This window comes from Lathamus discolor, chromosome 2 (genome assembly GCF_037157495.1).
Source record: "Lathamus discolor isolate bLatDis1 chromosome 2, bLatDis1.hap1, whole genome shotgun sequence".
In the NCBI taxonomy this organism is placed as follows: domain Eukaryota; kingdom Metazoa; phylum Chordata; class Aves; order Psittaciformes; family Psittacidae; genus Lathamus; species Lathamus discolor.
This window is the reverse complement of record NC_088885.1, coordinates 145,808,418-145,836,334: the sequence shown is the minus strand read 5'-3', so window position 1 is coordinate 145,836,334 and position 27,917 is coordinate 145,808,418. Positions and strand designations below refer to the sequence as shown.

At 40.6% G+C, this 27,917-nt stretch overlaps 1 protein-coding gene across 1 annotated transcript; it reads left to right on the top strand.

Annotated features, from left to right (window-relative positions):
* Positions 1-804: 804 nt before the first annotated feature.
* RAD21 (RAD21 cohesin complex component) lies at positions 805-27,917 on the top strand. Its single transcript, XM_065668837.1, has 14 exons — positions 805-945; positions 8,807-8,982; positions 10,768-10,897; positions 13,148-13,247; positions 14,217-14,323; positions 15,199-15,402; positions 15,976-16,101; positions 18,017-18,139; positions 19,375-19,598; positions 19,921-20,083; positions 20,460-20,611; positions 22,133-22,282; positions 23,517-23,600; positions 26,095-27,917. The coding sequence occupies exons 2-14, from the start codon at positions 8,839-8,841 to the stop codon at positions 26,284-26,286; spliced, it is 1,899 nt and encodes a 632-aa protein (XP_065524909.1). The 5' UTR covers positions 805-945; positions 8,807-8,838; the 3' UTR covers positions 26,287-27,917.

Genomic DNA, 27,917 nt, shown 5'->3' with positions numbered 1-27,917 from the left:
AAGCAAATTTGAACTAAGAAAACCTTTCTCAGACCTGTTGAAATAGTCCAAAGAAAACACAGTGTGCAGCTGTTCCCAACACATGCAACTAACACCCCCACAGCATCAAAGAAAACACCTGCAGCGTCCTAGATAGCAGGAGTATGCTCCAAACCTCAGAAAGACCTTGTGTGTTACCCTCCTTAAGGAAGCAGGCTGCATAAACGGACGTTTTAAATGAGAGTCTTCTGTTTAGTTTTAAACCAACTCAAAATTCAGTCACCTGCAAGGTAGTGGTTTTTGTTAGCTGAGTAACAAGAAGCACCACACGCAGACAGGCCAGCCTCCACAGCGGCCCAGACTGGACGGGAAGGCTGTGCTATACACCTCTGACAGAACGGCGATCCCAGGCCGGGCCCGACCGGGCAGCACCAGGGGGTGCGCAGACACACGGGCGCACCGCGGGCAAGCTGCCCGACACTCCGCAAGACCCGGCCCCGGCCCAGGCCCAGGCCCCGGCCGGCCCGGTCGCTCTCCGTCCTTTGCCGCGGCGGGGCGGCCTAGGGCTGCGAACGGTGCCCGCCTCATCAGCCGCGCGCTTCCATGGCAACGCGCGCACCAGCCACTTCCGTCCACGGCCGCCCGAGCGAGGCCGCGCAGGCGCAGTATCCCCCTATCAGTGAATGGGTGTCCCTCATCCGGCCGTTCGCCTTCCCGGGCTGTGCGCATGCGCAGTGCGGCAGTCCGGCGGCGGCCCGCCGCGCTGCGGGCACGGCGCAGGCGCAGAGCGCGGCGCGGTGCGCGGAGGAGGGGGCAGTTTGACAGTAAACATCCTGTGATTTGAACGGCCGCTTTGGGCGGCAGGAAGGGCCGCGGCCGCCATCTTGTTTGTTTGAGCGGGCCGCTCGGCGCGGCGCGGCGGAGCGCAGCGGTCACCGGCCAGGCCTCGCCAGCCGCTGCACCAGGGTAAGGAGCGGCTCCGGCCGCGCTCGCTCCCGCCGGTCGCCCCGGCTCGTTGCCTCCGTCCAGAAGGGTCATGGCAGGGGCCTGCAGCGGCCTGGGTGCCGGGGCGCTGCCGGCCTTCTCGGATTCGGCTGCCGGCCTCTTGCGGCCGTGCGCGGCCGCGCCGCCCTTTCGGCCGAGCCTTCCTGGAGGGGCGGGCGAGTGGCAGCAGGCAGGGAGGGCCCGGGCCAGCCTGGCAGCCTGGAGCGCGGCTCTGGGGCCCCCCCGGAGGGCCCGGGTGGTTGTGGTGATCCTCCCGCGGTCAGGTGCAGCGGGGCACCGTCTGCGGCCTTGCGGGGGCACGGGTAGAGCTTCGCAGGGGAGCATAGTGCGCTCCAGGCAGGACAGAGCGGGGTGTGCGCGGCGTGGTGGGGCGGGCTGAGAGCCTGGAGCGATCTCCCTGTTTCCAGGGGAGAGCCAGTTCGTGGGAGACGAGGGAGCAATGAGTTAGGATCCCGTGGCCGGAATAATGTAACAGATCCTCGGCTGCGGGTTGGCAGAAGGGATGGTGTAGCTGCGGGGCTGCTGCAGACTGGGGAGGGGCAGAGGAGCGGAGTTTCATCGGCCTGTTTGTGTTTCTGATGTAATTTAACTTCTCACTTGAATAAAGCACACTAATGAATGCTTCTGCAGCCCTTGCTAGTATATAAACTGTTTTCTGGCACTCTGTTGATCTGCAAATAAAAGCCCCCTTTAAAAATACCTACCTCTTGAAAAACTAAGATCTTACTCTAGCGGCTTCTGTGGACACTCTTGATATAAATCTTGCTACAATTTTTAAGATTTCTCTCTGATTCTGAATGGAAGGCTTCTGGTGAATATAAAACAGTGTCATGTTTCTGTCAGTAGCGAAGTTGGGGTCACTATGACTTACTGGCACTGTTTCAGTGAAAATAGCTTTTTGTTAAATTTCAACACATGGAAGAAAATACTGTAAATTTGGAGAAGTTATCATTTAGGCCCACATTGTGTGAACTTGTGCAATAAGCATACACTTTCATTAATCTGTTCCTCGGTAAACCTTGTTACATCAAGAATGGTGAAATGTCAAAACAGTAGTAGGGCCAGGCTTGCATTTTATTTCATGAAGTTTCATTTGTAAATACTCGTCATTCTGTGAAACTTGGAAACACAAAGCCTGCTGACCTGAAGTTGTAACTAGAGAGGAAGTAGGTGGGGGGGAAGGATAAAAGGCAGAACAAAAAGTTAGTGAGACCTACAATAAACTTAAATTACCACACAATTACTTTTGTCTTGCCATCAGGATCGCTGATACCATGGGATTTCCCAGAGAAATTAGAGTAGTTGCCTCATTTAGTACATGAGTTTCTTTGTTGCGAAATGTTAGAAAGTTGGTTTTTTTTTTACATTTGGGCTCTTTGGGTGAACAGTGCTGGAAAAGATGGAGTAATATAATGAATTCTTTACTCACATTCAACTTACGTACATTTAGAAAGTGTGTTAATATACGGTTTCTGCAAGTGCACTAGTTTAACTTGGGGTTGCAGAAAACAGGTTGGGACAATCGAGATAGGGACTAAAATGGAAGATTCTTTTCCACTGGATGAGAGGGCATAGTGGATGTAAGGGCCAGGGCAGGATGCCTGCTGAGGTTTAAATGTGAAATGGAGGTGGGAGGGGTGAACAGCGTTCACAGGGTTCGGTAATCTCAAGCTCTGTGCAATAATTCTGAGTGATCTGCCTTTTGAATTAGTAACTTTAATGGGGTGCTGGTTCTAGCAATTTGATTGTATAAGTGCATGGTATATCGTAATGCAGAACAGTGAATGCAGTTCCTGTAAAGAGATGGTGCGCTTTGAGCAGTTAAGAGACCCAGTAGGGCAACCTCAGCCACAGGTTTTTAGACAAAAGGTTGGTGGAAAAACCCAGACCTGGAGACAAATGCAAAATGCTGTATGTGTTTATCAAAGGTATGTCAAGTTGGACTAGTTCAGTTTCATCTTTTCAATAATTAATTTTGTTGACATAAGAAATGGAGGTGACTTGTCACTGAACTTAAGTAAAGCTGCAGGTGCCACAAAGAAATAGATTAAAATTCAGAAAAATGTGGATTAATAGAGAATTATTAAGGTGGTTGAAGGAACGGGATGAAATAAGGTGGTGCGGAAAAGAGGCATTGAGCTAGGAGTAAGGAGTTATTGGCAGTTTGTGCAAATGGGTCCTGTGATGAATTTTAGGGTTTTTTCAGTGGCACCAGGTGCTCAGTATGCAAATGAAACCTACTAGTGAGACAGCATTAGTAAGAGCCCACACCAGGGAAGCTTTAGACAGGAAAGAAGGACTGTGAAGGATTATGAGTTAAAATTTAAGAACTCCAAGTACAATTGCAGGGTCAGGGTAATCCTGCTGGACTTCTGAAGCTCGGCAGAGCCAATTTAGGCTGCTTCAGGTGCACAGGGTGAGCTCACTCTTCCCCACATACTCCAGGGCTGGCTTGGCTTAGCAAAACAGAAACAGAGACAGCATAGGGAGAAAATATATGTAGGGAGGAACCAGGAGAGAAGAGAGCCTGAAGGATGGCCTAAGAACAAATGAATTTAAATGACTGGCTGATTTTTACACTGTAGTATGGAAGTTGTCTGCTGATCAGTGGATGAATGTGGCTCTGGAGTAGCCTGAGGAGCAGAAATAGGTGACAATGAAACAAGGCTGAGCTTAACCTGTGAACTGGCATATGTATACATAGCCTGACCTAGCAGAGTAACAGGCAAGTGGATTTAATGGGCTGGAGTGAACCAGTCAAATAAAATTATGGTGAAAGTTGTATCTGTTGTGTGCAATATTATTGTCAACGCTTAGTTTATTAACCTTCTTTCTGCATGACTTGAAGGATGGGACTGAAGCTATGGGAGAGTCCTTTTCAGAGCTCACATAGGTAAATAGCTGTTCTAAGGTGCAGAAGGATTTTAAGACTTAGTATTTGTGAACATACGATCAAGATGAAGTTCATGGGGTAGCATCTACCCAATTTTCTTGCTTCTTCAGCAGGATCAATTACCAGATTCTCAGATGGGAGAATGAAACAGGCAGATTCTGGATCAGACCCGTGTACTAGCTGTATTTTATTAGTTTTGCTTTAAGTGCTCAGTTACTTTTTGTATAGAATTATTGCCTTTTGTACACTTCTTAGAAATAAACATATTGAAAATAAGATTATGCAGTTGTTGAAGACCAGTTTAGGCAGAGGAACCTGAAGGAAATTGTGGTACATGGAAGCAAATTTGAGGTTAATTAAAAACAAGGTTAAAGTCTTTTAAAAGCACAATTTGGCAAGATGAGCATTTGATCCCACCTGGTGCTGTGTGAGTACATACTGTTTTTGCCTCAGAACAGTGCAAGCAAAACAGAAAAATTAGTACATTCTTAAAGCAAACTTTAAGGTCCTGGTTCACATCCAGTCAGTTTCAAAAATTAAGAATTATATTTTACCTTACAAGCTTTTCAAAAGCTATCAGCTACCCTTTTTCTTCTGAGGATTCGTATGAGTTGCTCTTGCAGCCAACAGCATATGTTCTACATGTCTGCATTAGCACTCTGCCACGCCAGAAAGCTCTTAGTTCCTTTAACATTCTTCCCAGCCTCAAATTATGCCAGAAAAATCTACTTCTTTTTTATGCCACCATATCAGCATACTGCCCTATGAATTAAAGATCAGACAAAAAGCCTGAAATAAAGAAAAGGATTATCTGAAAAGAAAAAAATAAGTCTGGGGACAGTGAGAGCAGGCTTTGGGGCTACTGCCTTATCCTCTAAACAAGAGCAGCTCAGAACCGTGAAGGTGGGCTTTGTACCATTTATGGTACCTAGGTATTATCATACAGAGCAGAGCATCGGCTGGAATTTCCAAGTAGCAGAGGGTGATATTGTGACAGGAAATTAGTGCTTCGTGGAATAGGGGTTGAATTTGTTAATAACACTTCAGTTTAAAATACACTTTAAACTGTCTGTAGTCTGTCGCTGTTTCTCTTCATGTGTTTTGCTGTGGCGGGGCTTCAATAATGTATGAAGAGAAACAGACAACCTCTGTCAGAATCTATTTTTTGTTCTTACTCTCTCCAAAAGTTCAAACAGTCTGCATGTGTATTATTTATTCATTAGTCTTCCAAGCAAGTTCTAGGTTTGATCTATAGCTCCTGTGCTGGGTGGCAGTCAAACCTGGGAAACATCACAAGCACAGGTGACTCCTTACTGTTCCTGTGCCTTCCCTTGATACCATGGTTTTCAGCTTCTAGTTTGACACTGTCCCACACGACATCCTTGTCTCTAAATTGGAGAGATATCAATTTGATGGATGGACCACTCAGTGGATAAAGAACTGGCTGGATGGCCGCACACAAAGAGTTGTGGTCAATGGCTCAATGTCCGGCTGGAGACCAGTAACGAGTGGTGTCCCTCAGGAATCGGTGTTGGAACCAGTGTTGTTCAACATCTTCATCGTTGACATGGAGAGTGGGATTGAGTGCACCCTCAGCAAGTTTGCCGATGGCACCAAGCTGTGTGTTTCGGTTGATATGCTGGAGGGAAGGAATGTCACCCAGAGGGACCTTGACATGCTTGTGAGGTGGGCTGATGCCAACCTTATGAAGTTAACCATGACAAGTGCAAGGTCCTACACCTGGGTCGGAGCAATCTTAGGTACAGCTACAGGTTGGGCAAAGAAGAGATTCAGAGCAGCCCTGCGGAGAAGGACTTGGGGGTGTTGCTCAATGAGAAAATGAACATGAGCTGGCTTCAGTGTGCACCCGCAGCCCAGAAAGCCAACCGTATTGTGAGCTGCATCAAAAGGAGCGTGACCAGCAGGGCAAAGGAGCTGATCCTGCCTCTCTACTCTGCTCTCATGAGACCTCACTTGGAGTGTTGTGTACAGTTCTGGTGTCCTCAACATAAAAAGGACATGTAACTGTTGGAACAAGTCCAGAGGAGGCCACAAGGATGATCAGGGGACTGGAGCACCTCCCGTATGAAGATAGGCTGAGGAAGTTGGGTCTGTTCAGCCTGGAGAAGAGAAGGCTGCGTGGAGACCTCATAGCAGCCTTCCAGTATCTGAAGGGGGGCTATAGGGATACTGGGGAGAGACTCTTCATTAGGGACTGTAGTGACAGGACAAGGGGTAATGGGTTAAAACTTAAACAGGGGAAGTTTAAATTGGGTATAAGGAAGAAATTCTTTCGTGTTAGGGTGGTGAGGCACTGGAATGGGTTGCCCAGGGAGGTTGTGAATGCTCCATCCCTGGCAGTGTTCAAGTCCAGGTTGGATGAAGCCTTGGATGGCATGGTTTAGTGTGAGGTGTCCCTGCCCATGGCAGGGGGGTTGGAACTAGATGATCTTAAATCCTTTCCAACCCTAACTATTCTATGATTCTAAGTTGTTTCTAACTGAGCTGTTCAAATAGTATGTTTCATATTGAACAGGAAATCTTTGGTATATTCTCAGGGTTACAGTTAACTGTATATTTGAAGGTTTGTGAATCCATGCTACCTATTTTAGTGATTGTAAAACATTGCTGAATAATTGCCCCAAACTCCATGAATCAAAGTATGTTCTTCTGCAGCTGTTGTTTTTAATGGAGTAATGCAAGTGTTTTTGTTAACTGTGTGTTTGTATTTTTCCCTGTTCGTCTTACTCAGGGGTAATTTACAGGCCTGCTGTTGCCAAAGCACTGCATGGTTGTGGTAGCAAGTTGAGATATCAGAATGCTGTGCTGCAAAGTTATGTCTCTGCATACACAAAAATACCGAGGCCTTTGGAAATGCACAAGGGATTGTCTGCTGGCCTTTGAGACAGTGTGGTGTCTTTCAAAAAACATGGTGTGGGAAGAAGCACAGTACCTTCCTTTAGATAACTTTTACTGACTAAGAAGTTTTCCAAATTGTTCTGTTTTGCTTCCTAGAAAAGCTTTCTCATGGCCATCTCTGTGCAGTGTTGTCCTTGGCCTCCACACAATCTCAACAAATAAAAGTGGCTTTTTAAGTTTTTGTTAATCTGCAGCTTTGTTATGACTCAAAGGTATTGACTTCACCCCTAAGAGTAGTTTAAATCCTTTCTGTCTCCTGAGTTAACTCAAGCTGAAGGTGAACATGGCCTTTATTTCCTTTAAATCCTCTCCACTGTGTACGTTCTTGTTTGTGAACAGAATCAGTGGCCAGTCTGTCATTAAGACAGGTAAGCTTGATAGTCAGTTCCGCTGTCTGAAAACTGTTTAATGCAGCTGAAATTCACAGCTTTCATCATCTTGCATGTTGAAGAATACCTAAGAATTGGTACAACTATGGAGTATGGTATTACTGTAATCTTCCATATGCTTTTATATTCCTTCAAATCCCACTTGTCAAAACAAAAACCACCACCACCCCAACCCCACCCCAAAAAATAATTGTCCTTTACTTTCAGAGAGGTCGAGCGCTGTTCTCCAGCTACGAGATTGGCTTTGCTTCCACTGAACAAGTAATGTCAGTGCTTCTCTTGCCCCTATGCTTTTTTTTCTGGAAGTCACAATTGTGTTGCTCCTCTTTGTTTTTTTTGGAAGTGTACCCTATAAGTAACAACAGCTCTGCCCTACCTGCTTTGGAACTTGTTTCTTCTACCTATAACTAAATGGGTATGGTTTAGGAATTAGCTTCTGGAGAATCTCTCTCTGGCTGTCGTGTTTACCAATGCTTTGTGTTTCCCTCTATTCCCTATACAGTTGTGTTGGCGTGCATTTGGGAAACGCTGGATCTTTTTTTTAATGGCTAGAAACTGGTGCTCCTTGCACTGGCTCTGCCCAGATTAAACTGCCCCGCTTTTACTGTTATGTTGCTGTGCTTCCTCTGGCAGTTTTTCTGTAGGCATGGAGGAGATGAAATGTGATAGTTGCATCTCTCCTGTTCTTTTCATTTCTTTTCCCTGCTTATGGATATTGCTGAAGAAAAAGCTGTTCGTGGAGAATCTTCCACCTCTTTAAAGCAAACCTTGTTTTCTCAGCTTGTAGTTGAACTGAATCATATGCTTTCCTCATGCATGAAATCAGCATCTTCAGATCAGAAGACATCATGCTGTTCTGCTTTCCCATGGTTTGATATGTTGGCATCTTACTAGCTGTAAGAATGTAGTTACTGCATAAATAGGTAAAAGGAAGCCTGTCCTTCTGGTGAAGGAGAAAGAGGAAAACTCAATCTTCAGGAAGTTTGAGATAATGCAGTCAATTTTCTTAACATTTTTATCAACACTTGAATAAAAAATATGAAGTGTTATTAAAAGGATTATGAAATGGAGAGTCTGTTCAGAAATGAAGATATAATTGTACTTTCCATAAGAAAATACAGTGAAATCCAAGAAGTTTAGAACTATGTATTTTATAACACTGAATGTTTTACTGAAACCATGTAGGATGTGTACTGGTGTAGTATATTAGTAGCTACTGAATTAAGAGTGGAAAGGGTTGAAAGTGGGAAGTAGAAAACCACTGTGGACTGAAAACTGAGACATGTTTGTGTTGTATGAGTTTGGTGTCATTACCGTAAAGTTTAATATATTAAAGTTTGTTTTTTTCCTTGTGGGATGGTAAACATTTTTAAATTACATAAATGGACATTGGTTACTGTTCTTCCTGCTTTGTATTTCCTCTGCAATAAATATATATGCTATTACATGGCCACCACTTGTAAGTATTGGCTTTTTAAATAGCTTGAACAAATAGTTTGACCGTAATGAATGGAAAGCAAACCTGTGCTTTGCCTGCTGAGGATAGGGGGGTGTTTATAAGGATGTTACTCTTACACATCTTCTACAAAAAAGAAGAACAAAACTGCCTTTCTCTTTGCAGGTGTTTGCACTTTGTTTTAGACATCTGGGACCATGTTCTATGCCCACTTTGTCCTCAGCAAGCGTGGGCCGCTGGCCAAAATCTGGCTGGCGGCCCACTGGGATAAGAAGCTGACCAAAGCCCACGTTTTTGAATGTAATCTGGAGAGCAGCGTGGAGAGTATCATTTCACCCAAGGTACCTGTTTTACACTGATGTAATGTTATCTTGTAGTAACAAGCAATTGTGTATACAGGTGGTAGTTACTGTTTGGGTCACTGATACAAATAAAATTTGTCATGTTGTTACTGTAAAGGGTGGAAAGGTCTGTCCAGATGTGAAATAGTCCATTGACTCACCGATTCTTAAGAGTATTTTCTTGTCAATTTTCTAATGCCGAAGTATCATGCAATTTAGTTACAAAATGTTTTGCTTTGTGTAAATAGGAGACTTGTATCTTGATGTACTATGTGTCATTTAGAAGCAAGTGTTTGGAAGAGAGGAAAGCCCAGGCTTTCTGACAAGTAACTTTTAAAGGCACTTTGATAAGACTCTTTCAGTGCTGTTGTTACTGGGAGGTGTAGAAATAGTATTTTAAGATAACTTGTTCATGCTCGTTACCAAAGTTCAAAGCGTTTTTCTGCTTAGCTACAACAAAAAGATCTGAAGTATCGTAGTAGCCTGTAATGTTACTGGTTACATGAGGGTAGTTTTACATGCAATAAAAATACTATACTAGTGTAAAAGCTTTTGAACCTTTTTCTCTGTTTTTTTTTTGGAAGTGAATAGAGAGCAACAAAACTGAAAGAATATAAGACTTCTGGATGGCTCTTGGGATTTTCTTTTTTAATTTTTTTCTGTCTTATCTTCATGAAATTCTTCCATTGAAGAGCTAGTAGACTGATACGGTTGTGACTTTTGCCACTTAATAGGTGCCTGAATGTCTCAAAGGAACAGCAACTCTTTGAAAAAGAAAACTTATTTTTATCTTTCGGTACAAACATGAAGTGTTTCTATAATGCTACTCTGGATTTTGAAGAACTGCAAAGTATAAGCAAAAACTGTATAGTACAGTCTCAGAGATGCTCTTCTAGAGCAGTGATTTGCTTCAGTGTCAACTCTGGAGGGATTTAGAAGGATTATGATAATGTTTATGGCATCACTAGTGAGCTGCAGCATTCTTGCAGAAAAAGAAAAATAGGCACTCTTTCATATGTTTAACTCTGGAACACTTTCATTAGCTGGAATGTTAGAAAGACTATACAACACAGGTTTTGAATTCTTAGAGTTTGAGCTTAAACCCCTATGCCCTCTATGGCTTAATCTTTCTAGGAGGCAATTTGCCATGTACCCTTCATCACAAGTCTCGTGCTCTTTCACACTAAAGTACTTAAGAGGAGTCCTTCTCTGAAATCTTTTTAATCAGTTTTCTGTTCCCACAGCAGATACCTGATTACATAGTAAAGCAGTGAGTTTAAAGAGGAAAGATACTAACTTGTTTTAATGTGGCGGTGGTTGTTTATGGATGCCCCACATCTTCCACTGTTTTTCTCTGGTTTTCTCCTTAACTGCAGAACAGAAGAACAGGTATCAGTTTTTAACCAAATTTTACTTATATTGTAATTTATGACTGTCCTTTTCCCCACCCTCAATAAAAATAATAAGGATGTCAGAAAAAGATACGGTAAAATGGGGTTTGCTTTGTCACTTTTTTTTTTTTTTTTTTTTGTACTAGACAGAGCAGTGTTCGGGAATTCCTGGAGTGAGATGCTGTTAATTCATGGGTGACCTGGCAAATATCAGTCTGTAATATGTAGAGTATCATCTTGAACTGTCAACTTTGTATTCATTCGTTCTTCGGTTTTCTGCTGATTTTTATACTTAGTTTGGATATTTGATGTTACTTGTGCAAAGCCAACTGAAATTTCATTATAGGGAAAAAAAGTGAGGCCACATCTAATTCACTGTGCAATATGTTTTTAGGTGAAGATGGCACTTCGAACCTCAGGACATCTCTTACTAGGCGTTGTTAGAATCTACCACAGGAAAGCAAAATATCTTCTTGCAGACTGTAATGAGGCTTTCATTAAGATTAAGATGGCTTTTCGTCCAGGTATCTGTCTTTAAGCACTCTCTGAAAAGTAACATTGTTTATAGAAAGATAAGTATTAAGAAGGTGTACAATTCTGTCTTCCTGTCCCTGTAGAAGAATTGCATGCAGTTCTTTCTACATGATTAAAGAAGTCCTTCAGCACAGTTTCAGTCCACTGTGTGACTGAGTTGTATGCTAAAAAACATCTTTTGTGTTCTGAAAGAAAACTTTAGTGCTGATTCACTAAATCTCCGTTATGGTTTTGGCTGTTGGTGTATATATGGAAACATGCTGCATGGTTTTTACCTTCTGTCGTGAGTCTATAAAAGGTCAGTTGCATGCACTGAATAGAAGCACAGACAGGAAATTGTTTCCATCGAGGGCAAAGAATGCCTAGCCATGAGTTGCAGAAGAAATATAGAAGTAAGCTGGGTTTTTATTTTTACCTGCTTCATGTTTTAGTTTCTGGAAATAATGTGAAATGTATTGTGTGCAACAAAGATATTTTCCCTTTTCTATGTGCAGCACACAACTTCTCCCCTATATAGTTGCTTACTCTTAAGATTTTTTTCCATGAAGATGTGGAGCCATATTAATAACTGAAATGATTTTCCATACAGCAATTCATTACTTGGCTAACACACAGTTGATAGTTTTCTTTCATTTTGGCCTGGGAAACTTTTTTCCAGCTGTGGCAGTGATGCTGCTGGATACTCGCAGGTGCTGAATCACATTCTACCTTTTTAAGTTTGTGAGAATAACAGATTTAAAAGCTGAACTTTTTCTTTAAAAGCAGTGCTTTAAAGGAAGACTTTTCGGGGTGTGTTTTGGTTTTTTTTTTTTTGTTTTTGTGGTTTTTTTTTGTTGTTTTTTTTTTTTTTTTTTTAAAGGCAGCTCTTGAAAGCCAGTTCCACAGTAAATTTGAGGAAAGTGAAGGTATATCATTCTTTTATCTTAGTTTCCCAATCTCCATTTTGTGATTCAGGCATTGAACTTTATGTAGCTTTCAGTGTCAATTTGTTGACCATTGCAGATTTTTTGTTTACTGTTGCATTTAACTGCCTCAGGTGATCATATCATAAATTTGTCTAATTTCACAAAGCAATTTGTTTTCCCAGTTTTTCCATTCCTAACAGAGTGTGTGCAGAAGGTGAAGCCCCTTAAAACAAGGCTAACAGAACATGGCATGCTGACCTGAAACAAGTTGAGACACTTGTCTTTGTGCCCAGTTTATCAGCTTTGTGGTTTAGACATTGTCTTGACCCTGTCTACACTGAGGATCATTTACGTGTTTTATTTTAAGCAGCCAACAGCTAAAAATACTGAATAGCCCTGAAAGGATGGACTAGGGTTTCTTCATTCCTAGCCAAGTTCCAGGACAAGTAAACTACAGGCTCATGCTTATTCCTGGTCTCTCTAGACTGTGGCTCTTTGCTTGTTCATTGCAGAAGGAAACATGATGGGCAGTGTTTCTGAAGTAGCTGTACCTCAGAGTTGCCTGTGTTGTGTGGGTCAGAAGGCAGAACATAGATCTCAAATGTTCTTCAAGTTACAAAAGAAATTGAACCCTCATTTCCTATGCACTTTCAAGTGTCCTGACCTCTAAACCTTTGAATAAAAGAGAGGCTCCAACTACTGGCACTATTCTTATGTGATGCCTAATCTGATAGTCATGGTCTGAGAATGCCCATTGAATAGTAGATTCTACATCCCAGGAGGGTAAGAAAAGGTATGTATGTGGTTTAGGTAATCCAGCTCTTCTAAATGCAGAAACCTAGGAGTTTGTGCAGCCCAGGTACAGTCAGTACTGTGCTGGGACTTTAAGAGCTCATTGAACTGATGGAATCACTGCTTTAACCAAAACAGGCTGCTGTGTTGTTGCTGCTTTACCCAAACCAATGGGACTAACTAGCTCATCTGGAGCATCATGATAAACTGATTATGTAGCAGGTTACCTGCATAGTGTTTTGATGATGTTCAATGCCTCTTTTAGCTGCACAGCTCTGCATTGTGCTACACAAATGTTATCCAGTGATTTGAGGCTTCCAGGGTCATACGAAACAGGACAAGGGCTCGAGGGGGTATATATTTTGAATTTAGACAATCTCAATTCTAACAGTACCTAAGGTTTCTTCATAGGTGTCTAGCATCAATTCAGTTCATCAATTTAAAGACAAGAAACTCATGCAGAGAAAACAGTACTGAAGGCAGAGGGGAGAATGCTGTCCTTGTAAGGAGTGGCAACTTATGTCTGAGTGTTCTTCTCTGCAGGGGTTGTCGATTTGCCTGAGGAAAACAGAGAGGCTGCTTACAATGCTATTACCTTACCTGAGGAATTTCATGATTTTGACCAACCACTTCCGGATCTAGAGTAAGCTTGGGTTGGTTTTTTTGTTTGGTTTGTGGTTTGTTTGGTTTTTCTTTTATTTCCATGCAAATGCTCTCTGGTTTTAGTTAAGGAGAGCTTGGTTTTAAACAACAAAAGCCTTGCCAAACTAAAAAAATCCAGTCTATGCATAACTTGTATCCTTAAACCTTTTGCTGCACCAAGGAAGTACACCATCATCTTCGCATTAATTTGAGGTTCATAGTAGCATGTAATTTTAACTGAAGCTAAAGCTGTCCTTGCAGAAGCTTTTAAGAAACTCAGATACGCATTACTATTTCCTTCTTTCTCTGTGCAAGGCATTGCATATATTCTCAGGTTAGACAAGATTAGTTTTATGGAAATGTCTGTAGTGGCACTTTCAATTCTTAAAACTTTTTAATACTGATTGGTGACTTGTGAACATAGTAACAAGTATACAACTTGAATTGTTTGTTACCCTTTTGGATTATTCATAATGGAATTTCTGGGATACAATTTGCTTTACTCAATGTTCTGTTTGGTTTATATTTCAAATTAATTTGAAACTGCATAAAAATTCTGTGGTCTTCTAAGAAATGGACCTTAACACACCACAGAGTGTTAACTTGGCACTGCTACTAGATAGCTTTATGATAAATTAATATACTAATAGTTTTTGACGTTTGAAGGGGGGGTGGGGGGTGGTATCTTTTCTTGCTTATTAATTTGGCCTTTAAAATTGGTGACCCTGACATAGCACGGGGTAAGAGAGGCTTCTGATACATCCCCCAGAAGCTAACGCGATTTGGATGATAGGTTTTAATTGTGAATCGTCTGACTGGTTTAAGTAGTGTTTCCTATTCTGTATCCACTATCAGCTTTTTCATTAATTGATTGAAGTGTGTAGTGTACTACTTAGAGGCTCATTTCACATTTCTCTCAGCAGGCTTTATCTGTTCTTCATTTTTAATAATTGGCTTCTCTTTGTTTAAGTGACATTGATGTGGCCCAGCAGTTCAGTTTGAACCAGAGTAGAGTGGAAGAAATCACAATGAGAGAAGAAGTGGGCAACATCAGTATCCTCCAAGATAACGACTTTGGTAAAAATCCTGTGTATTACTATGTGTTACTAAGCTGTTTTTTGTAACTGTAAAGTTACAGTTTTCCAATTGCAACGGATTCCCAACAAAACAGGTCCAAAATGTTGTGTTTCTGTACGTTTAATTTTTAGTTTGTTCATGTCAGTTTTTCCTCTTAATTTCAGCAAGCTTTTAGCTGCTTATGTAAAGCTGAAGAATCATAGCATCAACTACCCAAACATAGTAAAGGATATTCAGTCAGGTTGATTAATGAAGTACTATGTCAATTACAGTTTTCAAAATGTGCTGTGAATATGAAGTCAGCTGTTGCTTTAATCATAGGCATGTTTCCAGTCAGAAACTGTTAGGAGATTTCTAAAGCTGAAGCAGTTATGGTCACTAGTTTACTTCTTTCAGTATCTTTTGAAGGACAGCATTCTAAGATCTGAGTTAAAGCCTGAATACAGTTGCACTTGAATATCTGATTTCCAGAGTACACAAATGTAATCCATAATTTAGTAATCTTTTTGAAAGTATAATCTAGGTATTGATGGTGGTATTGGCTTGCTCTCTGTACATGAAGCCCAAACTCAAGGCATAAGGTACAACATTTTTTTTTAATTCCTTGGAATTCTTTGGTTTCAGTGCAGCTAAATTTTAGTAGGATCTTGCTGAAATCAATTCACATAATAAAATTCTTTGAAGAGGAGATGGTTATTTTTATAATTGCTTGAACAATATTTTCACTGTGGTGTTGTTGGGCACTGTTCCTTATATCTTGTCATTAACTGAAAGTAAGATAGCTTGAAATGGTCTTCTATGTGGGCCTTTGATGAGCTAGGTCTCTTCCATCTTGGTTCTTTAGTGTTTATATCAGTGAAATCGTATCCTTGCAGGTGACTTTGGGATGGATGATCGTGAGATGATGAGAGAAGGTAGTGCATTTGAGGATGACATGCTAGTGAGCACCAGTGCTTCCAATCTCCTACTGGAACCTGAACAGAGCACCAGTCACCTCAATGAGAAATCTAATCACCTGGAATATGAAGACCAATACAAAGATGATAATTTTGGAGAAGGAAACGATGGTGGAATATTGGGTATGTTTGAGAAGTTTGTTTTTCCTCTGTTCTATCATCTGCCTCAATAATTAGTTCTGAGGGGAAGCAGGGAGGAGGGTGTTTCCTTTGTTGACAAGGTCCTTCTCTAAAGTTGTATCTTCAGCAGTGGGAATCTGGTTTGAGAGTGCTACTGTGATACAGATGATGTGTAGCATGTTAAGTGTTGGCATATTTCAAATGAAGTAAAATTAAATCATCCTGAGTTTTTACCATTCCATAACATTCTTTGGACAAAATATTGTACTCTTCTTGTTCTTTAACTCCTTCCAAGGGTTTAATTAATATGTTGATAACTGTATTAAGTGCTTTGTGAATTACTAAGAAACTAGTAAGATGCAAGTATGTGGAATGTGCATTGTAATAAAGGCTATCTGTAACCTCAAAATTTGAGCAGAAATGTGCCTTGAAAAAGAACTAATTGCTTTTATGTCAGCTTCAAAAGTATAGGTTTCTTTAACCTTTGCATTATCTTTATCTGTGTTGTCATGAGTTTGTTTATACTTGTTTCATGAGTTTGTGGATGCAAAACCGATTGTTTCATATGGTTTTCAGATGATAAACTTCTCAGTAATAATGATGGTGGTATTTTTGATGATCCACCTGCACTCTCAGAAAGTGGAGTGATGATGCCAGAGCAGCCTCCTCATGATGATATGGATGATGATGATAATGTATCAAGTGAGTATGATCTAGGGCTAGGTCTAGAATTACTTGTTCTAAACAAATTTAATTGTATTAGAATTGATTAGAATCATAAAATAGTTATTCCTTAAAAACACATTGAGCTTGAAAGTGTGAAATGTGGTAAACCACTTTACGGTGTGGAGGAGGGTATTGTCAGGATCCAATTGGAGAAAACCCGTGTCAGACCCTTTTTCGTTCGTGATCCCAAGAGTGAAATGAAGATGCAAACAAGGTCAAGTATTGTAGTTGATTAATTGGCTTATTAAAAAATGGCAATTATTATTAAAAAGGGAAATTACTATAATAAAAGGGCATAGCAGTAGGACAGATTGGGGGGAAAAAAAGTAGAAAATGAGGCAAGAATTTGGGATGCAGAGGGAGAAATAGTCACCACCGTGGATCTAGCAGTGTCCTGGTTATCTGTTGTCATCAGTGGTGGGAGTTCTTCAGGGTTTGTAGTCAGTATCAGAGCAGAGTGTCCCCCAAGAATCCGTAGTAGTCGTCAGAGGTGGGTGTTCTCGTATAGGTGTCCTGGAGTTGTCCCCTTGAAGGCACCCTTGGAGGTGTCCTGATGGAGTTGCCCTCATGGCGATGTCTCGTGGATGGTGTCCCTCAGGGTCGGTAGTAGTTGTTGGTGAAGAGTGTCCTCACAGAGGTGTCCTTTTGAAATCATCCTCATGGCAAAGGTTTTTTTTTGTGATTACCTTTTCCCCCTTTTATAATGAGTTGGGGGGAGTACCTCTGTTCCCCATGTCATGTATTTGTCGTGGTTTAAGCACAGCCAGTAACTTGGAACCACAAAGCCGCTCACTCATTCTCCCCTAGAAAGGAGGAAAAGAATTCCCCCCACTCCCAGAGGGGTGGGGAGGAGAATCGAAAGAATGTAAATCCCACACACAGACTGAGATAAGAACAGTCCAGTAACTAAGGTATAACATAAAACTACTACTGCTACCACCCATAATAATAATGATAAGGGAAATAAAGTAACAATGGGAGAGAATACAATTGCTCACCACCCACTGACTGACACCCAGCTGGACCTGAGCAGCAATCTGCACCTTCCGGGTATCTCCCCGCAGTTTATATCCTGGGCATGTGGTATGGAATACCACTTTGGCTAGTTTGGGTCAGGTGTCCTGTCTGTGCCTCCTCCTGGCTTCCTGTGCTCCTCCTCACTGGCAGAGCATAAGACTGAGAAAGTCCTTGATGGGAGTAAGCATTACTTAGCAACAACTGAAAACATCGGTGTTATCAGCACTGTTCTCAGGCTGAAGTGAAAAACACAGCACTGCACCAGCTACTGAGGAGAAAAATGACTGCTACAGCTGAACCCAGGACAGTATTAAACATTCCTGATGGACCAGTTTCCCTGGTCTTGCAGCCATGTGCCTGCAGCAATTCTTGGGGTAATGGGCAGCAATTCCTCACACCTCGAGATAATGGAGTCTTAGCTCTTTCCTACTCATCCCTCAGGCGATTGGATGAGTGGTGTCCCATTTCAGCTCTTCACACCCTTTTCCCAGGCAGTGGACACTAGAGTCTTAACTCCTCCCACCCATCTCTGAGACAATGGACTGGTGGAATTCCATCTCAGCTTCTCATACGAATCAGATCCATCTCTCCCAGGCATGGGAAGGGTAGCACAGTTTCTTAATGTTTTGACATAGTGAAAGGTACTTGTTCTAGTTGGCAGTGGGTGGACCAGACAGCCCAGACTCAGTAGATTCAGTTGAGCTTTTACCAACTATTCCTTAAAAGGAAAAATTTTTATTCCTTAAAAGCATGTTGAGCTCAAAAGTATGAAATGCGGTAAACCACTTTTAAGGTGTGGAGGAGGGCAGGGGAAGGGTAGCACAGTTTCTTACTGTTTTGACACAGTGCAAGATATACTTGTTCTAATTGGCAGTGGGTGGACCAGACAGCCCAGACTCGGTAGATCCAGTTGAACCATTACCAACTATGACTGATCAGACAACACTTGTCCCCAACGAAGAGGAAGCTTTTGCTCTGGAGCCTATTGACATAACTGGTGAGTAAGCAATTTGTGGGTGTTCTACTTGGGTCATCAGAGACCACCTTAGTTTGATGGAATGGAAATGAATGTCTAGGACTGCTGCTGACTCTAGTTCTCAGTTGAAAGAGAAAACAGAGACCAAGTGCTGTATTTCTTTTATTCTAACCATAGCCTTCAAGCACTTTCCACATAGGTAGCTTACACTGATGGTCTAAGCTGATCCTAGTTCGTAGTTTCTGCAGTCATTGTGTGCAGCAGCATGATACTGTAGCTTTTGGTAAACATGCTGCTTAAAATACAGTGCATTGGAATAGAACTTACCATGCCTTTAATTCTAATGCAGTATCTGTAGTGCAGCACAATAATGTTTGATGGCCAGGAGTGACTGTTTACATCAAGAATGAGAGCTCTTCTGGTGATTGGTAGCTTTAATGAATTAATGATTTCTGGAGATGCATCTGTAGTTGATGTTCTTCTAAATAGTATAATTCCTTGTCTTTTTCTCTAATGCAAGACACTCTCTTATTTTAACTGGTACTGTACTTGGCTTATCAGAAACAGATCCCTGTTTTATTAAAAAAAATTATAAAAGATTTGGAAAAAATGTAGTTTGTCCTGTGTTTTCAGACTGAACTCCAGGCCAGATTTACTGCTTGGCCAATTAAAAAGCCCTAGCGCTGCCCTCTGGTGGCAAGCTAGCAACAAAGGTCCTAGCTGATCAGCTGGGACCAGCAAAGACAGCGTTTGCCAGAGCTTCAGGGTCTGCTGCAGAGTGCCAGGCTGTAAGCAATTTGCAGTAAAGTCATTCTAGAGCAGGATGAGAGGTACAGGTAAGATAACCACCCACATTAACACTACCAAAGCTCAGATAGGGCTTAGGGGAAAAATTTGGTGGCATTTAGACTTAGGTCAGAGGGGCCTTGCATCTCAAGGGTTTGCTCCTGAAGATCACCAGCCTGACAAGCAAACCATGAGGGAGGGAGGCAGATGAGGGCATTGAGGCTTAGGTAGATTTAGAAGAACTACATGTACATATGGAGGGGTTTGTAGGTTCTGGTACAGCATTCATAGTGTTTGACCCTTAATAGGGCTTGCAGCTTTTCATTCCTTTTCGCAAAGCTAACGTTGCCTTAGATTCTTGAGGAAGCATTATACATGGGCGGATAACATCTGTAGAGAACCTGCAGGATTACTGCACAGTGCGGTGCCTGTTTGAGCTAACCTTTATTACTCGCAAAAAATCTCAACAGTCAAGGAAACCAAAGCAAAGAGGAAGAGAAAGCTGATTGTGGACAGTGTGAAAGAACTGGATAGCAAGACTATTCGAGCCCAGTTAAGTGACTACTCTGACATTGTTACTACGTTGGACTTGGCACCTCCTACTAAGAAGCTGATGATGTGGAAAGAAACTGGTGGTGTTGAAAAGCTTTTCTCTCTGCCTGCGCAGCCTTTGTGGAATAACAGGCTACTGAAGGTAATGGCTTTGTGCAGGTTCATTTCTAAATAGACTATATTCAGGATTGTGTCTCATATACAGTAAACATCAGCATATGAATAGCGATGTGATAGCAGTATTTATAATTTTAAAAAGTCATTAAACAGCTAAGATAACACTAGTGCTTAAAATAGTTATCAGTTACAGAAATAAATTACTTTTTTTTTTTAAATGTTACTACTGTTGGAAAGGAGCATAAAGAATGGGGAAGGAAATGGTCCATAATTGCTTGTTCTGAAATAAAGGTAAACGAAGGACACTGAGGACTACAGTAGTGATTAACCTCACCTTTCACCTGCAGCTCTTTACTCGTTGTCTTACACCCCTGGTACCAGAAGACCTAAGAAAGAGGAGGAAAGGTGGAGAAGCTGACAACCTTGATGAGTTTCTTAAAGACTTTGAAAACCCAGAGGTTCCCAGAGAGGAACAGCAACAACAGCAACAGCAGCAACGAGATGTCATTGGTTTGTGTCTTGTCAAAGATGCTCTGCTTTCTGTCAAAGCTTATTTTTGACTCTTCTATTTGTGCTTTGTATTAAGTCATCAAAGATTATGAATGAAGTAAAGAGCTTTGTAATGGTTGTTTAGCTCAATACACAGCCTGTGGCATAAAATAGCCTTTTTTCCTAGAACCAGAAGACAAGTAGAGTTTGATCCAGTAGGCTAGATGGATGTTGGATTGGGTCGTATGCACATCTGTACCAGTTCTGTTCAAGATGGTGCCAAAGCTATGGAGGCTGTTAAAAGAGTGCTCAATTCTAAATTAATAGCAGGTTGGACTTAACAATGTAATTTGAAGCTCTACAAAGTATCTAAAACTGGGTTTGTTCTGTAACATAGATGAACCTATTCTGGAAGAACCAAGTCGTTTGCAAGAATCAATGATGGAAGGCAGCCGAACCAACCTGGATGAGTCTGTTATGCCACCGCCACCACCTCAGACAGGTGTTAAGCGCAAACTACAGCAAGTAGAACCAGAGCCAGTGTTACCTGTGAGTTAAGATTTTTTGATTTTATTTCAATATAAGAATGAAAAGTGATACAGATTTGAGGCACTAGTTTTCTGTGGTGGTGTGAATATGCTGGAGTAATATCAGAATCTATGGCCCTGGGTAGTATTTGTGGTGTTTTACTTAAATGCTTCAGTAAGATTTGCACTTAAAATGCAGGTAGGATAAAGAAATGGTGCTTTCTCCTCCAGAAAATAGCCTTTAAGGAGAAAGGTGTATGGCTTACAAAGCTATTAAGTTCTGTTTGGCAAGTGTGTATGAGCAGCTTTCACTGATGAAGAAAGGATTGTATTAGCTGTGCACCTTCCTTTTAAAGATAGTCCTGATGTTCTACAATTAAGGGTTTGAAAGAAAATTTTGATTTTTAGGAAAGATTTCCTAGTTGAGTTATGAGTAGGCTTGGAAACTAGCTCATATCTTTCTCTTCTGTAAAAGCTATGATACAGTATGAAGGGTAATCATGTTTGTGAAGGTAGGGGGAAATGGGCAAAACGAAAGGTGTATTCCTTTTCTGAATGCTTACTTGGTGAGAGCAGTCCTGGTTTATGCTGTCTTCTGTGTGTATTTTTTAACCCCACTTTTTATTACAAGTTTCTTGGCAAGCAGGTCATTTGCTTTAGAATGACACTGTTGGATATTACATTGACTTACTAAAAAGGGTGGCAGCTGCTGCTCCTCTTGGCCATGCCATTGGATGAAGTTGGCATTGACTGTGCTTTGTGGTGTTGGGAATTCTTTGATCATGCCAACCAGATCAGGCCTCTAGTAGTAGCAGTATATTCTACCTGTAGCAGTATATTCTACCTGAAGCAGTATCAGATGTGTGTTTCTAAAAAGTTACTTGGAGGTATATTAGAGAAGAAAGAGTGTAAAACAGTTTCCAGGTGTCATGGTAACTTACTGGCAAACACTTAACTAAGTATAGATTCAGGGGGAGAATAATTTTATTAAAACTGAGTACATAAATCCTTTTAAACTGCTTTTCTGGATTTTCTTGATAAAAATATCTTCTGAGGAATGATACCCGGAGCACCAAAGTCACTCATACATTTTGAGAAACTTAACAAAGTACCTACATCTTAATTCCTTCATGCATGTCTTGCAAAGAACATAATTTTGATAGTTTGAAGATATCTTGTTCCAGTGAGTTAAAATGTGTTTGTGTAGCAGTGCATCTGGTTACGTGGGATTTTAAAGTTGCACGAGCTGATCCAAGAAATTAGATCAGTACTTTGGGTGGTGGACTAAGTGAAGTTTATTGGAAAGCCTTTTTCCTTATAGTGGTGTCATAATTTCTGGTTTGAATAGAATGTAAAAGATAAAAAATATATCTGTGGACAGCAAAACAAATTGCTTTTTGTGTTTCAAAACTGAAAAATTAAGACAAATGGCTCAGATTTAGAGACTTGGATTTTGTGAAAGTGGTTTTATAGCATCAGCATTCTATTGTAAAAGCACTGATAAATGATGCTACTGGTTTAACTGTATTGTGTACTCTTAAAGCATCCACCATCACAACAGCTGGAAATGCCACCTGTAGAAATGCCTCCAGAGGAGCCCCAAAACATCTGCCAGCTAATACCAGAGCTAGAACTTCTGCCAGAAAAAGAGAAGGAGAAGGAAAAGGAGAAAGAGGAGGAGGAAGAAGAGGAGGTAAGAAACCTTATCTGGAAAGAGTTTGTGTATTCCTCAGCACTGATCGACTTTGGAATCATTAACTGGCATAAGAAATAAATCTTTAATCCTTACTTGGGAAATTAAATCTACATTTTCAAAGGTTCTAAATGTGGATTTAAAAATTATTCTATGACCATTTCGTATTATCTATATTATTCTGTTTTATAAATTGCATATATATTCTTCTTTGAATTATAGGGTTCTCCTGTTCTCACATATGGTTAGATTAAACCACTGTACATATTTATGATGCCTTATACAGAAGTTTTGAGCTTAATTTTATGGTTCCATTTCAAATAATTGATGCCAGTTCATAGATGTAGATTTTTGTAAGAAAACCGTTGATGTTCTAAAATGTGATAACTGAAGCTGTTTCTTAGCAATGATATTTAATATTCTATGGATATCAAACCAAACTTCATTGATTGCTTTCATTTTACACCCGAAATACATAATATCAAACTAGTTTGTTGAACTGTTTTATTGTTGGAGAAGGAATGTGTCTGGACATGTGAAGTCACCCTCTGTAAGAAGTCACATATACGAAGAAATGTGAATTATATCAGTGAAGATGATTTTCCTAACAGTGTAAATAGCTGTTAGAGCATTTTCAGTTGGAAGTGATCTACAACAGTCATCTAGTCCAACTGCCTGACACTTCAGGATGTTGCTTTTAAAATACATAACCCATCTTCTGTAAACAAGTACTGTTTTGTGTAGGTGAGTGTTTCATAGGACATGGGGAGCTGAGTCATTGCAGCTGCTGGTCTTTGCAGCTTTTAGCAATACCCTGTTTTCTTTTCAGTAGTTTTGGTTCCAAAGTGAAATGTGAACATATCTGTGTTTATTAATGTTTGCAATGCAAAAAGCACCGTGAGTACTGTGTTCAGTGCTAGCAATCCTAGATTGTAAGGAAGGGTCTCTTCTCATTCATCTGTCATGACTGAACTTCTGTGTTTTACTAATTCTCAGCATAATGTTTTGAGGTATAATCATCATGGTAGGCAACCTTGCTATGGTACATCAGTTTAGATCTGTGTCTTCCTCCATCCCACTTCCTGCCTCTTCTGGATGTATCCTGCAACTCAAGTTGTCTAAACTTTCTGGCTTGATGAAAAAAGCTGCAGTGATATCTAGATATCCTCTTTCATTTCATAACTCAGTGGATGAAAGATTGTTTTGTAAATGCATGAATTTTGGCTACTTGCAGGAGGAAGATGGCACAGGGGGTGATCAGGATCAAGAAGAAAGGAGATGGAACAAGAGGACTCAGCAAATGCTTCATGGACTTCAGGTACACATGATCGTTTGCTTCTCTTAAAGTAGCCCTGGATGCTTCTGGCCAAAGTAGGAAGGTTAAGTGAGCTTTCTTTGCAGTAGATGTTACAGACTTAAAATACCAGTTCTGTTTGGGGGGTGGGGGGAGGGGAATGCTTGTAATCGATTAAATCGTAATATAATTGTCATTCTTTTTCCAAACAACATTTGAAGTTCAGTTTTTTATTTTAAGTGATTTTCAACGTTTATGTCCGTACTTGGTGTGCAAGCAAGCGGAAATTCGGATTCTAAAATAATTGTGTTTGTGTTTTTAATGAAACCTTGGCACCTGTGACTTAGTGCTGTGTTACCCTGAACAAACCCCAACAGGGTCTAGGGATAAAACCCTGTTCCAGAATGTTTACTCTCAGCTAGGCTAGTTTGAAAACTTCCATGCTATGATAAGCTGAATTTATAACAACTATGGGGATCTGACTTTGGCTAAGGTGCAGTGTTACTTTTCAGCATGTGGCTTTGGTGTGTACAGACATAATCTTTGTAGGATGGCTTCTCGCTTGCTTTTTTTCTGATAACTGAACACCCCATGTATACACTTATGTCCAAACTGCTCTCCATTTGCATCTAGGTTTCTGTGTCTGTACTTCGTATATTCTTGGACTACCTTTGCCTTTCAGTCTAGTTTGTGGCTCCTACCCTTTGTTCCCTTAAACATTTTGGCAGCTCCTGAGATTCCACTGTCACTGAAGTGTTTCAATTCTATCTCAAAACTGGTTTTGTTTTCCATCTTTGCTTTTTTGTGACATCGATAGGCTCTTGTATCTGCTGATAAAAGTTCATTGTCATTATTGTGTCTCTGAACTTCCAGTATAGTGAACTGAGGGCAGGGATGCTGCAGAGCTTTCAGTATGATGAGATTAAGTAGTATTTTGTATTCTGTTAAGCTTCTCAAAAGTCTGATATAATCAAGCAGAAGCTTTACAGTTCTGGAAAATGTTACTAGAGTTGTATTGTAAGAATTACTCCTTATTTCACAAAACAATAAAATTTTAATTTCAAACTCCTAAATAGCCCTTACAACACCTAAGTAAAACTAAATTTAAGTGCATTTACATTGTAAACTAATATGATTTAAGTTCTTTTGCACAGCTGTAAGAATTCTGCTAGTTAAGGTTGTTTTAAACTGTGATTGTGGCTTAACCCTGGTAATGGGCTCAGCCCCACATAGCCATCTGCTCACTCCTTACTGTTGGGATGAGAGAATCACGGGGGTAAAAGCAAGAAAATGTAGGTTGAGATAAAGGTGGTTTAATAGGTAAAGTATCTGCAAGCAAGGCAAAACAAGGAATTCATTCATTGCTTCCCAACAGCAGGCAGACATCTAGCCATTTCCAAGAAAGTAGGGCTTCACTGCATGTAATGGTTACTTAGGAAGACAAATGCTGTAACCCCAAATGTGTGCACACATCCCTCTTCTTTTCCCTTGGCTATTATTGCAGAGCATGACTTCATGTGGTATGGAATATCCCTTTGGTCAGCTGGGGGCACCATGAGCTGCTGTGAGGAAAATTAACTCTGTCCCAGCCCAAACCAGTACAACTGTTGCTTAAAAGCAGTTTTTCAAGTGTGCAGATGTTCAGTTGGTAATGTTGTGTAATGTTTTCCTCACCGAATGTTTCATCACAGTTTCTGAAAAGAGCTTCAGAATTCTGTTTGGACCATGTGTAGCTTTTTTCTTGTCTTTTTTCAATTCTTTCTTCGATGTGCCCCAAAGAGCATTGGACTGGATGGCTGAAACATTAAGTCTGTAATGAGATTTGAAGTTAAAATCTGTTTAATATAAAGTAATTCAGTTTGGCCAGCCAAATATCTTTTCATCTAGTAGATATTCCAGAGCAGACGGTTCTGTTTTGAATTGAAGACGTCAGTTGTTGTTCTCGCCAGCAAACAGATGTATTTTCCTGAATATTTTAATATGCTGGCCAAGACTTTGAAAAAAGTGTAAGTGACTTTGGGTAATTCAGCTTCAGACAAATGGGCAAGCTTTAGAAATAAACAGGCTTTCACCCTGGGAAAATGAGGCATTTTAAAGAGCCTGAGCTCTGGAAATTTTGTTTCAAACAACAGGTCATTATTATTTATTTTGGAGGTTTTTTTATTTGAGAAATAAAACAGGATATATCCTCCTCCCCCCCCCTCAAAAGTCTTTGTCCTGTAGTCAGAAAGGACTGGCTTAGCTCTTGGTGCAGAAGAAAAGCTAGTGCCATATTGCAGTTTTTCTGGAATAAGTTCAAGACTGATTTTTATTGGCACATCCCTGTGAAGCCACCTTGGTTTCATTCAGATAAGATCCATATAGAAGTTTCCATGCACATGTTGTGATGTCCCCATCCAGTATCACATCCTTCCCAGAGTCCTGGGGGTGACAACAACCAGAATCTTGCCAACAGACATTCTTGTTTATATATGTAGTCATTTATTTAATTTGTAGTATTGATGTTTGTGTTTTTCAGAGAGCTCTTGCGAAGACTGGAGCAGAATCCATCAGTTTGCTCGAGCTGTGCAGAAATACGAATAGAAAACAAGCAGCTGCCAAATTCTACAGTTTCCTGGTACTTAAAAAGCAGCAAGCTATCGAGCTGACACAGGAGGAGCCTTACAGCGACATCATTGCAACACCTGGTCCCAGATTTCATATCATTTGAATGGTTAGATACAGCAGAGCTAGTGTTTCCTTTCACTAGTGCGTACATGTATTGCCCCATCTGTAGGGCCCACAAGACCATTGCAGAGAATTTAGATTTCATTGTCTGTATAAAGTCCTTGGTTTTTCTTTTTTTGGGTTATTTTGGTTTTTTGTATTTTAAATCTACCACTTAAACTTTTAGTGAAACTGCTGGGGTGGGTGGCTTGAGTTCCAACTGCAGAAACCAGACAGCTCAAGGACCCAGATGAAGATTGTTTAACAGCTCGGAGCAGGTGTGTGCAATATTGGTGCATGTAATGTTGAGTATCAATGAAAATGTCTTACAATAATTTGACTAGCTGATTCAATAGTGATATTTTTAACCTATACAAGTAAACCAGAATGGCCAACCTCTTGTCTGATTAAAAACTTTGCCAAACTCATCGAAAATGTTCGGTCTGCTTCTCATAGTAGTGGGTTTTTCCACCCTTCTCTAGATCTTTGTGCATACCATGGGTCTCTCAAAGCTGCCAATATGAAAGGTAGTGCCTGATCTGTCAGCTTGCGTTCTCACTGCATTTTTGCAGTCAGATTTTTTGTAGCCCTTGATGCTAAAGGGAAACAGGTGTTTGTGGAAAGCACTTCCTCTATGTGATCCTGTTGCATACACAGAAGGACAGAACACGTGGTAAGCATTTTAGACGAAACATTCCCTTTCACTTGTCACCTCATGATGGTCCACTACTGATAATGGCTGATTACTGTTAATAAGCATCATGTGAAAACTCTATAGTGATTTCATTTAAACTTTGAAGATCTCAAAATGCTTTAGGTTTGTTAGAGGTGTATATAAACTCCAGACTTTTTAAAACAGACTTCTAGATTGTAAATTATCTGATTTTTATTAAGCAGGCGTATGAAGACATGATTAAGAGAAGTAGAACAGTTTGCCTTTGTAGAAAGGCTAAATTCAGATGCTGCCTGTACTTGAATATACAGTACAAACAGGCACAGTTCCACTTAATTGTGTAGGGTATTAATGGCTCTTTGGATATATTTATGGTTTTAGTATCTGTTCTTCCAATAATGCGCACTCCTGTGTTCAAAACATTTTATCATTTTGGCAAAAGAAGTCCCACTTGATTTTGCTTGCAGAGAATGAAGTTTTACTGCTAGACCAGATAGCACCAGAAATATATGTGAATATATTGATTATGGAAACCTGTCTTAACTTTTCTTAGGGCAAAATTATTCACACAGAAGGTTCTGGTTTTAATGTTGGCACTTTTGTGAAATAATTTTGGGACTCCTGAAAATTCAGTGTATACTCAACTGTAAAATTATGTGAATGTTTAAAAAAAAAAAGCTGAGACTACATGATGACCATGTTTTAATAATCCTTGAAAAAAGTTAATTGTATAAAGTTACTGCAGCTTTATTTTCAACATTATGTGCCTGTAAAACCATGGTTTTCCCCTTTGTAAAAAGAGACATTGTAGATAACTTGAATGTTTAATTATAGAAAAGGTCATTAGTTTCTTGTTACACATTTTTAGTCTGGTTTTGTTGCTTTTCAAGGTTGATATTCTTGGAAATAGTTGATGCTGTTATGTATAACTTTTCTAATAAAAGTTGTGTTATAAGCTGTTA